This window comes from Rhinoraja longicauda, chromosome 13 (assembly GCF_053455715.1).
Source record: "Rhinoraja longicauda isolate Sanriku21f chromosome 13, sRhiLon1.1, whole genome shotgun sequence".
NCBI lineage: Eukaryota > Metazoa > Chordata > Chondrichthyes > Rajiformes > Arhynchobatidae > Rhinoraja > Rhinoraja longicauda.
In genome coordinates, this window is record NC_135965.1 from 8,189,588 (window position 1) to 8,205,407 (window position 15,820).

Sequence of the window (15,820 nt, forward strand, 5' to 3'; positions counted from 1 at the left end):
TTCCTTCCATCTTCGAAGGGAAGCCTTTGTTCTAACCCAAAGCTCTCATGGCTTTACGGTCATTTCAACCTGTCACTCCTCCAAACAAAACACATCTTCATTCATTATCAGGCTGGGGAGTTCTTAATTATGTCGCTTGTTTACATCTCCTTCTCATTATAGAGTTATTTTACAATATGTCCGTTCCAGGCACCTCATCTTCTCAAGGCCGTGCTGCTTAGCCATGAAGTTACCTTCAGCTCTGCTCCCACCAGAGTTCAATGACGTGACCGTTTTCACTGGGCTCCTTTGTTCTGACTCCAGCATTTCACTCTGTCTGTCTCTGGCTAGTAGCATCTTCCCAAAGCTTGTCAGGATACTTGACATCCAGTCCCAAGCTACACTGCATTAAACTCCATTAATTATTCCTCAGCCCATTTGCCCAAATGATCAAGATCCTGCTGTAATTTTTGACAACCAACTTCACTATCTATGATACCACACACTTTAATGTCATCTGCAAACTTACCAATCATGCCTTCTACATTCTCATCCAAACTGTTGATACCAAACTTTAAACCACAAACAGCAATGGGCCCAGCACTGATCCCTGAGACACACCACTAGTCACAAGCCTCTAGTCCAACAAACAATCTTCCATCACCCTCTACTTCCTTCCATGAAGCCAATTCTCTATCCAGTTTGCTAGCTCTTTATGTAGCTGAGATTTGGTTATGGAAATACAGTCAAAATGGCAAACGATAGCGCCACATTCTAGCACCACCTTAATCACCATTGTCATGGTGACAGTTAACGTTTCATTCAAATTGGTGTTATATTTTTAAAGTTAGAGAGATTTTAAAGTTTAAAATTGACCTTTTAAACCGATTTCTTCTCTTGCCACGTTCAGCGTGTGACGTCACAATGGGACCCGCACGAGTGCCGGCCAATGAGGGGGGCCTAGGGAATCGTGGCCAATGAGGGGGGACACACACTGACTTTAACAAATGCGGCCTCGCCCCCCCCCCCAGAAGACCAGCGGGTGGACCGCTGCCCATCCCGGCATGCATCGTGCCTGACCTGCCTCCCGTGGTGCACGTGGGAAAGAGGGGTGTGAGTGGAGCTTCACCCAGAGTTCTCTGCTGTTTCTTCCAATCTAGGGCAGAGCAGTTTCCAAACTAAGATGTGATACATCCTGTTAGGATGTTTTCTATGGTGCATTTATAGATATTAGAAAGAGTCATTTGAGACAAGCTGAATAGTCTTAGTCCTAGGGCCCTACCATTCACTGTATACATCATGGCCTGGTTTACCTTCCCAAATGCATAATTTCCTCCTATGAGTGTAGAAATGTCTGATCATCATCTTCAGGGGATGATTCCTTACTCTGAACCTAGATTTCGAAAAGCGCACAGGGAGAAATATCTTTTCACTTCCGTCACTGTCAATCCCTCTCAGAATTTATGTGCCTCAATAGATTACTTCTTGTAGTTATGATGCAGCTCTATAGAACGTTGGTTAGGCTGCATTTGGAGTATTGCGTGCAGTTCTGGATGCCCCATTTACAAGAAAGATGGGGAAGCTTTGGAGGGGGTGTGGACGAGGTTTCCCAGAATGCTGCCTGGAATCGAGGGTTTCAGATACAGGGAGAGGTTGGATAGACTTGGATTGTTTTCTCTGGAACGTCTGAGGTTGAGGGAAGACTTGACAGAAGTGTATAAAATGATGGGAGGCATAGACAGTGTAGACAGACAGAACCTTTTCCCACGGTGGAAATATTCAGTTTGGTGCAAACATTGTGGGCTGAACCATCTGTTCCTTTGTTGTAGACAATAGACAATAGACAATAGGTGCAGGAGGAGGCCTTTTGGCCCTTCGAGCCAGCACCGCCATTCAATGTGATCATGGCTGATCATTCTCAATCAGTACCCCGTTCCTGCCTTCCCATACCCCATGACTCCGCTATCCTTAAGAGCTCTATCTAGCTCTCTCTTGAATGCATTCAGAGAATTGGCCTCCACTGCCTTCTGAGGCAGAGAATTCCACAGATTCACAACTCTCTGACTGAAAATGTTTTTCCTCATCTCAGTTCTAAATGGCCTACCCCTTATTCTTAAATATCCCTACCCCTTGTACTATTCTATGTTCTCCACAGAGTGTAGACTAAGTTTACACCCTCTTCTCATACAACCACTGAATCTACTAAATACTCTTGTGAACCTTTGTTGAACTGCTTCTAATGGAAGTATATCATTGATTAAGTGTAGAGTCAGGAACTGTATCCAGTACAGTAAATATAGTCTCAGCTGTGTCCTATAAAGTTACACCACAATGTATTTATTTTACCGGCGGCACGGTAGCGCAGCGGTAGAGTTGCTGCTTTACAGCGAATGCAGCGCCGGAGACTCAGGTTCGATCCTGACTACGGATGCTGCACTGTAAGGAGTTTGTACGTTCTCCCCTTGACCTGCGTGGGTTTTCTCCGAGATCTTCGGTTTCCTCCCACACTCCAAAGACGTACAGGTATGTAGGTTAATTGGCTGGGTAAATGTAAAAATTGTCCCTAGTGGGTGTAGGATAGTGTTAATGTACGGGGATCGCTGGGCGGCACGGACTTGGTGGGCCGAAAAGGCCTGTTTCCGGCTGTATATATATGATATGATATGATATGATTTGATAGTGTACACCCTATTGTAAAAGTCAAAATTCCAAAAGCCTTTTTAATTACTGTTTTTAATTACTGTGTTTAATTATTGTGTTTCATACACCAGGATTCCTAGATCCTATCGTACTACAACAATCATAGTCTCCCTGCTTGTAACTAATTATTTTTCGGGTCTGAAGAAGGGTCTCGACCCGAAACGTCACCTTCTCTCCAGAAATGCTGCCTGTGTTACTCCAGTTTTTTTAGTCTATCTTTGGTTTAAACCAGCATCTGCAGTTCCTTTCTACACAGTTATTTTTTCATTGTTCCTTCCAAAGTGAATGGTCTAATGCCAAGGATTTCCATAGTCTTGGGCCAAGGATTTCTAGGAGTCAGTAGAGAAGTTGTACTTTCCTCAAGGAGACTTCCCTGGGTCCACCTGGTAACCTATTTCTGCATCAGAACTCAATATAGAGGGTCTGCCTCAGGAGTCGAGTGTCGGGCATGTGAATGAGTTGGCCTGCCCAGAGGAGCTGATTGAATGAAACTTCGACCTCTCCATACCAGTGTTGGCTTGGGAGAGGAAGCTAGCTGGTTTGCTTACCTTGCCAGATGGGTTTTGCTGAGATAAAATTGGTGACATGCTTCCAAGAACAAGTCAGCGATTATTTGAGGTCAGCCTCTGAACGTGCACGTTACAACTGTCATTATAGCTTGGCTGCTGAAGTTGGTGCAACCTACTGAAGTCCACTGAAGGTCGTCCATATCTCAGAAGCATTTAGGAGAGTTGGGATCACTGTTGCGTACATTCCATGAGGTCTATGCCAGGTTTGAGACTTTTAGACTTTAAAAATACAGAGTGGAAACAGGCCCTGCGGCCAACTGAGTACACGCTGACCTGCGATCACCCCGTACACTAACACTATCCTACATACTAGGGACAATTTTACAACTTACCAGAGCACCCGAGAAAACCCACGTGGTAACAGGGATAACGTACAAACTCTGTATAGACAGCACCTGTAGTCAGGATCAAAGCCAGGTCTCTAGTGCTGTAAGGCAGCAACTCTATCACTGTACCACTGTGCCGACCGTGATCCTATCTTGAAACAGCGCTTTCCTTAGTCAGACAAATAATAGTAATAATGATAATCCTTTATTCGTCCCACAACGGTGAAATTTGGAGGGTTACAGCAGCATTGTGGATAGCAAAAATAAATAAGCATTCATTCATTAAAAAATAAAATAACGTTAATTATCTTTATTTACTGGTCTGCTGGGAGCAGTGCTGATTGTGCAGTCTGGCGGCAGCAGGAAGGAAGGACCTATGATATCTCTCCTTCACACACTTGTCACTACTGTCACTGAAGGAGCTACTCAGTGCAGTGACAGTGTCCTGCATGGGGTGGGAGTCGTTGTCCAGCAGTGATGTTAACTTTGCCATCATCCTCCTCTCCCCCACCGCCTGCACTGAGTCGAGGGGGCATTCCAGGACAGAGCTGGCCTTCTTGATCAGTTTATCCAGTCTCTTCCTGTCAGCAGTTGAGATGCTGCTGCTCCAGCAGACCACTCCATAGAAAATGGCTGAGTGCCGAAGGTCCTCAGGAGTGCCCCCTGCACTCCAAAGGACCTGAATCACCTCAGCAGGTACAGTCTGTTCTGGCCTTTCTTATACAGTGCATTAATATTATCAGTTCAGCCCAGTTTATTGTTCAGGTAAACACCCAGGTACTTATAAGAGTCCACTCTCTCAATGTCCGTTCCCTGGATGTTCACCGGTGTCGGGGGGACCTGGCTGCGCCTGCGGAAATCTACCACCATCTCCCTAGTTTTCCCCGCGTTGATCTGGAGGCAATTCCGTTGGCACCAGTCCACAACGTCCTGGGTCAGTTCTCTGTATGCCCTGTCATCGTCATCTTTGATAAGGCCGACGATGGCAGAGTCATCAGAAAACCTGTACTCCCAAGATATTGAACATGGTGGACATTGTTTAGGGCATAATGGGAAACTATTCTTCCTCCACTATTCTTCAATTCTCCACAGTGGTGCCGCGGTAGAGTTGCTGCCTTACAGCACTTACAGCATCAGAGACCTGGGTTCAATTTCAACTGCGGGTGCTGTCTGTACGGAGTTTGTACGTTCTCCCCGCAACCACTTGTGTATTTTCCCGAGATCTTCGGTTTGCTCCCACACTCCAAAGATTCACAGGTTTGTAGGTTAATTGGCTTGGTGTAAATTGTCCCATGTGTGTGTCGGATAGTGTTAATGTGCGGGGATCGCTGGTCGTTGCGGGCTCAGTGGACCGTAGGGCCTGTTTCCACGCGGTGTCTCTACACTCAACTCAACTAAATTATTCTCAGAATCAGAATCAGAATTTATTGTCATCCAAAAAAACAAGTCTTTTGGACGAAACTCCGTTACCCACAGTCCAACAATAAGAGCAATAAAAATAAGCAATAAAACACAATCAAAACAAAAAAAAGAAACATCCATCACAGTGAGTCTCCTCCAGTCACCTCCTCACTGTGATGGAAGGCCAGAATGTCTTTTCTCTTCCCCTGCCGTCTTCTCCCGCGGTCAGGCTGTTGAAGTTGCCACGTTCCAGGCCGCGCCGGACGGTGAAAGGTCCACAGCGGGTCTTCTGCCTCCACTTCAGAAGCAATGATTTGCCAATCTCAGCAGTGAACTGCAGGACACAGGTTTTACATTTGTGCAAGCTGCTAGGCTGAGCTTCAAGTCATCATCAACGTATCTACTGAAGTATCTGCGGCATTCTAGCAGAGACGCCTCGCAGAGGATGTGCATTACACTCAACAATTGCAAAGCAAAGATTACATAAGATAAGAAATGGGAGCACAAGGGTCTAATTGGCCCCTCAAGACTGCTCTGCCATCCAATAAGAAAATGTTTGATCCAAACTTCTCATCAATAACATTTGCTTCTGCCCTCCCCACCCCCCTTAATTTGCCCCCTGCCCCGTGTACAAATCTGGCCTCTGACAAGTCTCACTGTGTGGTTGACTTGTAATTGGCCTCAAAGTAACCCAGTAATTCTCTCAGTTATAGAGGTGGTGAAGGTTGAATAAATAACGAATTCCAAATTAATTAAGCACAAGTACTGATACATTGGACTGGACCGAGCTCTATCGTGGCCTGCATTTCAGTGAGAATCCGTTGATGCCCGTCCTCTGATATCAATAATATTCAGTTTAATGCCTTGACATTCTTACAAAAAGTATTTTTACTGAAACGTTTATGGATTGCTTAATGTTACTAAATTAAATGCAGCAAAGAATGCAGAAAGAAAGAACATATGGTTATATTCAAAGGTATTTATTCACAAAATGCTGGAGTAACGCAGCAGGTCAGGCAGCATCTCAGGAGAGAAGGAATGGGTGACGTTTCAGGTCGAGACCCTTCTTCAGACTGATGTCAGGCGGCGGGACAAAGGAAGGATATAGGTGGAGACAGGAAGATAGAGGGAGAACTGGGAAGAGGGATGGGAAGAGAGTGACAGAGGAACTATCTAACGTTTGAGGTTCATACCGCTGGGATGTAAGGTGCCCAAGCGAAATATGAGGCGCTTTTCCTTCAATTTCCGTCCGGCCTCACTACGGCACTGGAGGAGGCCCATAACAGAAAGGTCAGACTCGGAGTGGGAGGGGGAGTTGAAGTGCTTGGCCACCGGGAGATCAGGTTGGTTATGGCGGACTGAGCGAAGGTGTTCATCGAAACGATCGCTGAGCCTGCGTTCGGTTTCACCAATGTAAAGAAGTTCACATCTTTTGCAGCGGATACAATAGACGAGGTTGGAGGAGGTGCAGGAGAATGTCTGTCTCACCTGGAAAGGCTGTTTGGGTCCTTGGATGAAGCCGAGGGTGGAGGTAAAGCGACAGGTTTTGCATCTGCGGTTGCAGGGGAAAGTGCCCGGGGAGGGGGTGGTTTGGGTATGAATGCAAATGCCCAAGTCACAGGCTTCACAGTGGGAACTTACATGACATTTAGTCTTCCAATGGATCAGATATCTTACTTTATCTTCCAGATTGAGAACATTGTAGCAGTTTTTGAGGATTTCTGAAATAAGTTCGTCAAGCACTTTGTATATTTGGTTGGAATAAACCTGTGGTTTGTGCCAAGTGGGGTTATCGCATTCTCTGCATTTCTGCCGGCAGAGGCAAAGCAAAACAAATCCCTCCTTTTTTACCAGGCAGTAATGAAACACCATAGTGGCAAGGGCTGAAGACCACAAATTTTTACAGCGACGACAGGTAAATCTGTTGAAGGTAAGAAGGGCAAGGTAGTTAGTGTTGTTGAAGAACATGTTATTCCATGCTTGAAATTCCCTCCAGCTGCTTCTGAGTGCATTTAGAACAGTTTTGTAATACGCGGTCACATCTGTGCCACGCTCAAGCATCAAGATGAAATCTGATGCTGGAAATTTGAAATCAAAGCAGAACATGTTAGAAACACTCGGCAGATCAGGCAGTATCTGTGGAGAGAAAAGCCGTTTCAAGCTGATAACATTCCAGCATTTTCTGCATATGCATGAATTTACACATGAACATGTGTAACTCATAAACATTTACATAACTGTAACTCATAAGCATATGAAAAAGGTAACTAGATATGCCAGGCAATAATATTAATCATAGACCAACCACACAATACTAGTTCTGCTATAACTGTACCAGAAGCTGCTGATTCTTTAGAAGTCTCTGCATGGTTCATGGTTCATGGTTCTGCATGACCCAGACATGTCATGGAAATGGAAGAATATCACGGCCCAAAACAAATCTTAAACAGAAAGCGAAAGGAGGTCATCAGAAAGAAGGGTTGTTCATTTAAAGGCTACAAACACATTAGAGCTGCCACCGATCTTAAGGTGCAAACAGCTGAGAGCAAGATACACTGACTGTCCTTGACAAGAACAGTCCACCAAATGCGGCATGGTGGCGCAACGGTAGAGTTGCTGCCTTACAGCGCTGGAGACCCGGGTTCGATTCCGACTACGGGGGTTGTCTGTATGGAGTTTGTACGTTGGCCGATTAGGAGAAGGGGAGATGCAACGAGACCTGGGTGTCGTGGTACACCAGTCATTAAAAGTAGGCATGCAGGTGCAGCAGGCAGTGAAAAAAGCGAATGGTATGTTGGCATTCATAGCGAGGGGATTTGAGTATAGGAGCAGGAAGGTTCTGCTGCAGTTGTACAGGGCATTGGTGAAACCACACCTGGAGTATTGCGTACAGTTTTGGTCTCCTAATCTGAGGAAAGACATTCTTGCCATAGAGGGAGTACAGAGAAGGTTCACCAGATTGATTCCTGGGATGGCAGGACTTTCATATGAAGAAAGATTGGATAGACTCGGCTTGTACTCGCTGGAATTTAGAAGATTGAGGGGGGATCTTATAGAAACTTACAAAATTCTTAAGGGGTTGGACAGGCTAGATGCAGGAAGATTGTTCCCGATGTTGGGGGAGTCCAGAACAAGGGGTCACAGTTTAAGGATAAGGGGGAAGTCTTTTAGGACCGAGATGAGAAAGTTTTTTTTCACACAGAGAGTGGTGAGTCTGTGGAATTCTCTGCCACAGAAGGTAGTTGAGGCCAGTTCATTGGCTATATTTAAGAGGGAGTTAGATGTGGCCCTTGTGGCTAAAGGGATCAGGGGGTATAGAGAGAAGGCAGGTACGGGATACTGAGTTGGATGATCAGCCATGATCATACTGAATGGCGGTGCAGGCTCGAAGGGCCGAATGGCCTACTCCTGCACCTATTTTCTATGTTTTCTATGTTTCTATGTTCTCCCCATGACCGCGTGAGGTTTCTCTGAGATCTTTGCTTTCCTCCCACACTCCAAAGGCTTACAGGTACATAGGTTAATTGTCGCTAGTGTGTGTACCTGCTTCCACACTGTATCGCTCTGTGACTCTATAAGATATAGGAGCTGATTTAGGCCATTTGAGTCATCAAGTCTGCAATGTCATGCAAGCATGGCTGATCTATTTTTCCTCTCAACCCCATTCGTCCCAACCTTTGATACCTTACTAATCAAGAAGCTATCAACCTCCGCTTTAAAATTCTTTAGGAAACTGGGGTTCCCCTCTTCCATTATAGATGAGGTTCTCACTTGGGTCTCCTCAATATCCCGCAGCTCCGCTCTTGCTCCCCCTCCCCCTATTCGTAACAAGGATAGAGTCCCCCTTGTCCTCACCTTCCACCCCATCAGCTGTTGTTTACAACAAATTATCTTCCAAAATTTCCGTCACCTCCAACGGGATCCCACTACTGGCCACATCTTCACATCTCCACCCCTTTCTGTTTTCCGCAGAGACCGTTCCTGCCATAACTCCCTGGTCCATTCGTCCCTTCCCACCCAAACCACCCCCTCCCCAGGTACTTTCCCCAGCAACCGCAGGAGATGCAACACCTGTCCCTTTACCTCCCCCCTCGACTCCATCCAAGGACCCAGACTTTTCAGGTGAGGCAGAGGTTCACCTGCACCTCCTCCAACCTCATCTATTGTATCCGCTGTTCCAGATGTCAACTTCACTACATCGGCGAGACCAAGCGCAGGCTCAGCGACCGTTTCGCTCAACACCTCCGCTCAGTCCGTCTTAACCACGTGATCTCCCGGTGGCTCAGCACTTCCCCTCCCATTACCAATATGCCTTCCTGTCCTGGGCCTCCTCCATTGTCAGAGTGAGGCCCAGCCCAAATTGGAGGAACAGCACCTCATATTTCGCTTGGGTAGTTTACACCCCACTGGTATGAACATTGACTTCTCTAACTTCAGATAGTCCCTTCTTTCCCTCTCTATCCCCTCCCCTTCCCAGTTCTCCCACTTGTCTTCGTGCCTCCGACTGCATCCTATCTTTGTCCCGCTCCCTCCCTTGACATCAGTCTGAAGAAGGGTCTCGACCGGAAACGTCACCCATTCCTTCTTTCCAGAGATGCTGCCTGACCCGCTGAGTTAATCCAGCATTTCGTGTCTACCTTCGATTTAAACCAGCATCAGTTTTTTTTTCCTTTCACATCTTTTAAAATACCCAATATCGGCCTCCACAGCCATCTGTGGCAATGAATTCCACAGATTCACCACCCACTGGGTGAAGAAATTCCTCAACTCCATTCTTTTATTCTGGGGCTGTGTCCTCTGGCCCCAGACTCTCCTACAACTGGAAACATCCTCACTACATCCACTCTGTCTAGGCCTTACATTATTCAGTAGGTTTCAATGAGATGCCCCCCCCCCCTCCTCTCATCCTTCCGAACTCCAGCGAGTACAGACTAGAGCCATCAAATGCTCCTCACACGATAACCCAATACTTGCTAGGATCATTCTCACAAACCTTTGATTTCTGAATCCTTTCCCCATTTAGAAAGTTGTCTATGTGTTTATTCCTACTATTATATTATTGGCTAGCTTACCTTTATATTTCATCTTTTTTTTAACCTTGTTGCTGTTTTAGTTGCCTTCTGTGAGTTTTTAAAAGCTTTCTAATCCTCTAGCTTCCTGTTCATCTTTGCCATGTTATATGCCTTCTTTTTTACTTGTATGCTATCTTTGATTTCCTTTGTCAGCCAAGGTCTCCTCATTCTCCCCTAGGTATGTTTCTTCCTCTTTAGGATGAAAAGATCCCGCGTCTTCCAAATTACTCCCAGAAACTCCTGCCATTGTTACTTAATTGTCATTCCTGCTAGGGTTGCCTCCCAATCAACTTTGGACAACTCCTCCCTCATGCCTCTGTAGTTACATTTACTCAATAGTAATACCGATACATCTGATTTCACTTCTCCCTCTCAAACAACAGGTTAAATTCTATCATATTATGATCATAGCCTCTTCGGAATTCCTTGCGTTTAAACTCCCTAGTCAAATCTGGTTCATTACACAAATCCAAATCCAGAATTGCCTTTTCCCTAATGGGCTCGACCATGAATTTCTCTAAAAATTCTATCTCGTAGGCATTCTACAAATTCCTTCTCTTGGGATCCAATACCAACTTGATTTTTCCAGTCTGCCTGCATATTGAAACCCCCCATGACCACTATAACATTGCCTTTCTTACATGCTTTATCTATCTCCTGATGTAATTTGTACCCAATATCCTGGCTAGTATTCAGAGGCTCGTATATAACTCCCATCACGGTCTTTTGGTCCTTTTTACCACATATATATATATTGGTAAATATATTGGTATTGGTCACCTATCCATGTTCTCCAGAGATGCTGTCTGACATGCTGAGTCATTCCAGCACTTTGTATCCTTCTTTGAACTTCTTTCTGTAAATGGCAAGTGATACAAGATCAATGGTTTTGCTTTATATCTGAGATTGGTAGAGTTTTGCTAATCAAAGATACTGGGGAAAATAAGGTAAAAGTGGATATATGGAAGTAGCTCATGGATCAGCTAAATCTCCATGAATGGTGGAACAAGTCTTAAGTAACTGGCTGGCTTACTCCATCTCCTATATTCCTATGCACTGTAAAAACATCAAACGGTTAATGCAAAGAAACAAGTCTATGCTTGGCAGGTATATGAATATTCCACAATTATTTTGAAGGACATTCACATCTGATATTTTATTATTTGGATGAAGCTGAGGGGATTATCTGTATGCACTCATAAAAGTAACCATAATTATGTAATGCACTCCTATTATGAACATTTTCTATCAGGGAGAACATTTTGTCTCATTGCCATTTGCGTTCCACCTAAAAATGGATTGAGCATGGCAACATGTTTGTGCAAAACATTATTTTTCATAATATAACCCATGTCAGTGTACATTTGGCCCCCAAATATATAATACCTTACTTGGCAAATGATGATGTTATATAAATCTTCCAACCTTCGTCTTTTTTCCTATCATCCAGTTCAACTTCAAGGTCGGGATCCAATTCCATTGTCCACTGTTCTTCAATGTACTCTTTTGCTATACATCTGGCGAAGCGAGTGAACCAACGGTTTGTTCCAGGAGCTTTAGTCATTTTGTATTGTCTTGAAATATGTAAAGACCTAAAGATGTTAGATCAGATGGAAAGAGTATCAGTTCCCCAGACGTGTAGGAAAGAACTGCAGATAATGGTTTAAATCAAAGGTACACAAAAAGTGGAGTAACACAGCGGGTCAGGCAGTATCTCTGGAGAGAAGGAAAGGGTAACGTTTTGGTCGAGACCCTTCTTCAGTCTGACTATCCCTTCGTTCCATGAACCTCATGGCTATCACCATGGCTATCGTCATCCCACCCTCAACCTACCTTCCCCGGACATTATTAGGAGGTGATAGCAACCCACAGAAAATTTCCCCTCTGGTCTTCATGCATGTTGGTTGTTCTGAAGACTTGGATCAACTCAAAAGTGGCTCTCCCTGAATTCAACACACATCAAGAGGTATCACAAACCTGTCTTTGAAATTAAGGCACGTTCAACTGAGCCTAGAGGGTAGAAAGCTCTGACTCATGACATTATTTTCCGTGATTTGTGCAAACAGTATTCAATGTATGTATAGCCTCCGAGAATGTTGGATGATTTTTTTGCACGGTTGCATAGTTTTTGCACATATTTTTTATTTGAATAAAGTTTATTTTTATTTTTAGAAAAAGTGTGATAAAAGCCCCATCCATCACCTGGTTATGAACTTCCTCTTTGAAGTACTATTTGCAATCTGTAACCAACATTTGACTACATAAACTCTAGAAAAAATTAACTTTAACTGTAAAAATACAATTCAAGTTACGTAATAATTACATGGTTTCTATATTCAATTGATCGATTGCTGAAAATTGATTTGTCAATTATGCAATTTGGTTTGGTGGTGAATAAATAGCAATTGAACTTTTCAGTTTCAGTTTTGTTTCAGTTCAGGTTGTGTCCTTTGGTTTTTATTGGTGTTTGGAAAATTCAGACATTTTATTTTATTTCAAAAAGCTTAATTCAAGAGATACATCACATTTTGGTCACAATAAAGAACAATGAAAACAAAAGCCAAATTAATAACAATTACTGACTAACTTGAGCAATCCTGACATTCTCACAATGAGATCAGTCTACATTCTTCATAAGGATATTAATAGCTACAAGGAGTATTCTTAAGCAAAACGAATAACTTTAATTCTGTACGTTGATATTTCGCTCGCCTTTAAGACTGAAAGCAAACAAAATAAGATTTTCCAGGTTTGCCTTCAAAGGTGTTCCTTCGGTTAAATCAATAGGATCAAGAAGGATCCTGACCCAAAACGTCGCCAATCCATGTTCTCCAGAGATGCTGCCTGACACGCTGTTACTCCACAACTTTGCATCTTTTTTTGAAAACTAGCATCTTGTGTCTCATTTGAAATAGCTGGTCATGCTGAAAACAAGTGGACAGGCAATTAAAATAGCCAATGGTGAGAGTGTTGGCGTGTGTAGGGTCGCACATGCTGCTTTCGATGGAGTTGGCACATTTGGATTTTTAAAAATAAGTTCACTGTACATTTTTCTCACAACTGAACCTATGGGAGTGCATAACTGAGACTGCAACGGCAATGGAAGGGTTGGCTGGATCCCAAAGTGACGATGCTTCACTTTCTTTTGAAGGTAGACCTTGCAGAGAAGGGCTTAAAACAAGAACAGAAGCAGGCATTTGGGTACTCAAGCATGGCTCCTGGCTTAGCTGTTTCTCAGCTTCATTATCTTGTCTACCCTTTAATACATTTATCCAGTCTGTCAGCCTCAGTTTTTGGATATTTCAGCCAGCACAACTTTAGTTCTGGATAAGGAGTTATTGCCACTTCAATCTGCCATTTGTGGTAATATTGCTTCAAGATATTTCTAAAAAGTACCCTTCGCTGGCATTGGCAGTCAGTTTATAAGCCCTGGAATCTGAGAGAGTTGTTATCTAGTCCTATGCCACCTCTCTCCTAGATGGCAGTCGTGATGGGATTCAGAGCCAAGACTCCTCTTTTTGGATCATTGATTTCACTCTTATTTTGTGCACAAAATGGCTGGGGCATGTAGCATTAATGGGTTACTGGGTATCCTGAACAAATGCTGCTAAGTAGGTGAAAAACGCGTCTGAATTATTGCGAAGCTGATTAATAATCAATTTGTAGTTTATGATTCAGATGCCTGTAGAGATCACAGCAGCAACATTATCATCATCATATCATATATATACAGCCGGAAACAGGCCTTTTCGGCCCTCCAAGTCCGTGCCGCCCAGTGATCCCCGTACATTAACACTATCCTACACCCACTAGGGACCATTTTTTTTACATTTTACCCAGCCAATTAACCTACATACCTGTACGTCTTTGGAGTGTGGGAGGAAACCGAAGATCTCGGAGTAAACCCACGCAGGTCACAGGGAGAACGTACAAACTCCTTACAGTGCAGCACCCGTAGTCAGGATCGAACCTGAGTCTCCGGCGCTGCATTCGCTGTAAAGCAGCAACTCTACCGCTGCGCTACCCTCCCTCCCTCCCTCCCTCCCTCCCTCCCTCCCTCCCTCCCTCCCTCCCTCCCTCCCTCCCTCCCTCCCTCCCTCCCTCCCTCCCTCCCTCCCTCCCTCCCTCCCTCCCTCCCTCCCTCCCTCCCTCCCGCCCTCCCTCTCTCCCTCTCTCCCTCTGTCCCTCCCTCCTCCCTCCCCCACCCTTCCCCCTCCCTCCCTCCTCAACCCCCCTCCCCTCCCTCTCTCCCTGCCCCCCTCCCGGGAGCAACCCGCCTACCGGCCCGGGCGGCCACCATTGTTGGAGTGGGGGGGGGGGGGGGGGGTCCTGTCCCATCCCGGTGCGGGGATGTTTAGCGGTAGACGGCAGCGGCTCTCTCACTGTTGCTGAGCTGCTGGACTCTGGGCGGCGTGGGGAAGGCGCTCGGCCGGCTGGGGAGAGGAAGGGGGTTGGGGGAGCCGAGGGCAGGCCTGCACAAGGCCCAGGACTTGGCCTCCTCCTCCACCAATGCTCAGCCTCACCCCCGCTGCTGCTACTGGCTCCTTTCCTCTTGGCCCACCTCAGGCTCGCGGTTACCCGGTCACGTCCAGCCCCAGGCTCCAGCTGCTTTCCCTGGCACCAGGCCTGGCTCTCTCGCCCTGAAGTGACAGGCGGCCGAGCCCTGCTCAATGGGCCCCAACTGCGCAGGCGCGGACACGTTTGTTCTGCGCACGCACGGATACGGCGGCCATCTTACGTAATTACCTGATCAACGGGGCCCCAACTGCGCATGCACTTTTTAAAAAACTTTAAAATGTGAATAACTTAAAAAATATAACACCGATTTCAATGAAACTTCTTCCATAGGATCACGGGACAATGGTGATTGTAAGCATCAAATTGTCGCGCTATTGTGTACCGTTTTGGCTGTAGTTCAGGAACAACCGAACAAACGAGAATTTTAGTGTATAGATAAGGAGACCCAGCAATACAATATCAAATTGTTGTGCCATTGAACCTGAGAGTAAGATGTGCAGACAGCACATATCAGTATCCAGTTACGAACCTTTAATTTACTTTTCCTCACCAATGTTGAGGACTTGGCTGCTTGCCCTACTTGAAGGATTTACATTGCACATTTTGCTCCCATTTCTGTCTATAAGGCAGAGAAGGGTGTAGTCTGTATATGTTGGCTATATTGTCTTGTGCATGAATAATGAAAGAAAATTGCCACATCATTAAATTGAATTGCACCTGGAAGTCTTCAATCCAATTTCCCAAATTGTCAGATCTTTATGTTGAAATGCGTACAAAATAGCATTTTTAAAAATGCTATTTGCAAAGAATGTATATTGACTCATTTTCCAGGCCTTTATGCTTTCTAAGCAGCCAAATTACATTTCTGCAGAAATATTTCTCATTAAACAGAGTGGGGAATGTAGGTAAAAGTCACACATTGGCAAAAGAATTATAATTGAAAATGATAAAAGATAAAATGTCCTTACCTTTCACTTTACCGTTTCTTCCAACACAAGGAAACAATTAAATCTGTAAGCAAATTTCCTTGGCTCAATATCAAATTGGATTGTTTTGTTCTGGAGATGATTTGCTCTCTTTTCAAAATATATCCAGGAAGCGGAATTGTAATAAATGCTAGACTAAGTTTCACTTTGCTTACGTCATTTCCAAGAAATCACATGACAGTAAACTTTGAGTAATAAACTTTAAATTTGATTGGACTAAAATTGACAACCGTTAAAAGGCTAACTTTAGCAAAATTAGGCATTATAAT

At 44.7% G+C, this 15,820-nt stretch overlaps 1 protein-coding gene across 6 annotated transcripts; it reads right to left on the reverse strand.

The window, feature by feature from the left end:
- Positions 1-4,035: 4,035 nt before the first annotated feature.
- Positions 4,036-15,650, reverse strand: LOC144599129 (receptor-transporting protein 3-like). Of its 6 annotated transcripts, none has more exons than XR_013547963.1 (5): positions 15,534-15,641; positions 12,760-12,971; positions 11,439-11,639; positions 6,617-6,896; positions 4,036-5,309 (listed from the first exon to the last, which is right to left on the reverse strand). XR_013547963.1 is itself a non-coding variant. In XM_078409855.1 (4 exons), exons 3-4 carry the CDS (start codon positions 11,609-11,611, stop codon positions 6,149-6,151), a joined length of 921 nt encoding a protein of 306 aa, XP_078265981.1. In that variant the 5' UTR covers positions 11,612-11,639; positions 12,760-12,971; positions 15,534-15,641; the 3' UTR covers positions 5,604-6,148. The 6 variants fall into 6 exon arrangements, 3 of the variants coding, with proteins under 3 accessions (XP_078265981.1, XP_078265983.1, XP_078265984.1); XR_013547962.1 differs by lacking the exon at positions 4,036-5,309 and adding an exon at positions 10,828-10,903 and having other exon boundaries at positions 5,604-6,896; XR_013547964.1 differs by lacking the exon at positions 6,617-6,896.
- Positions 15,651-15,820: the final 170 nt, after the last annotated feature.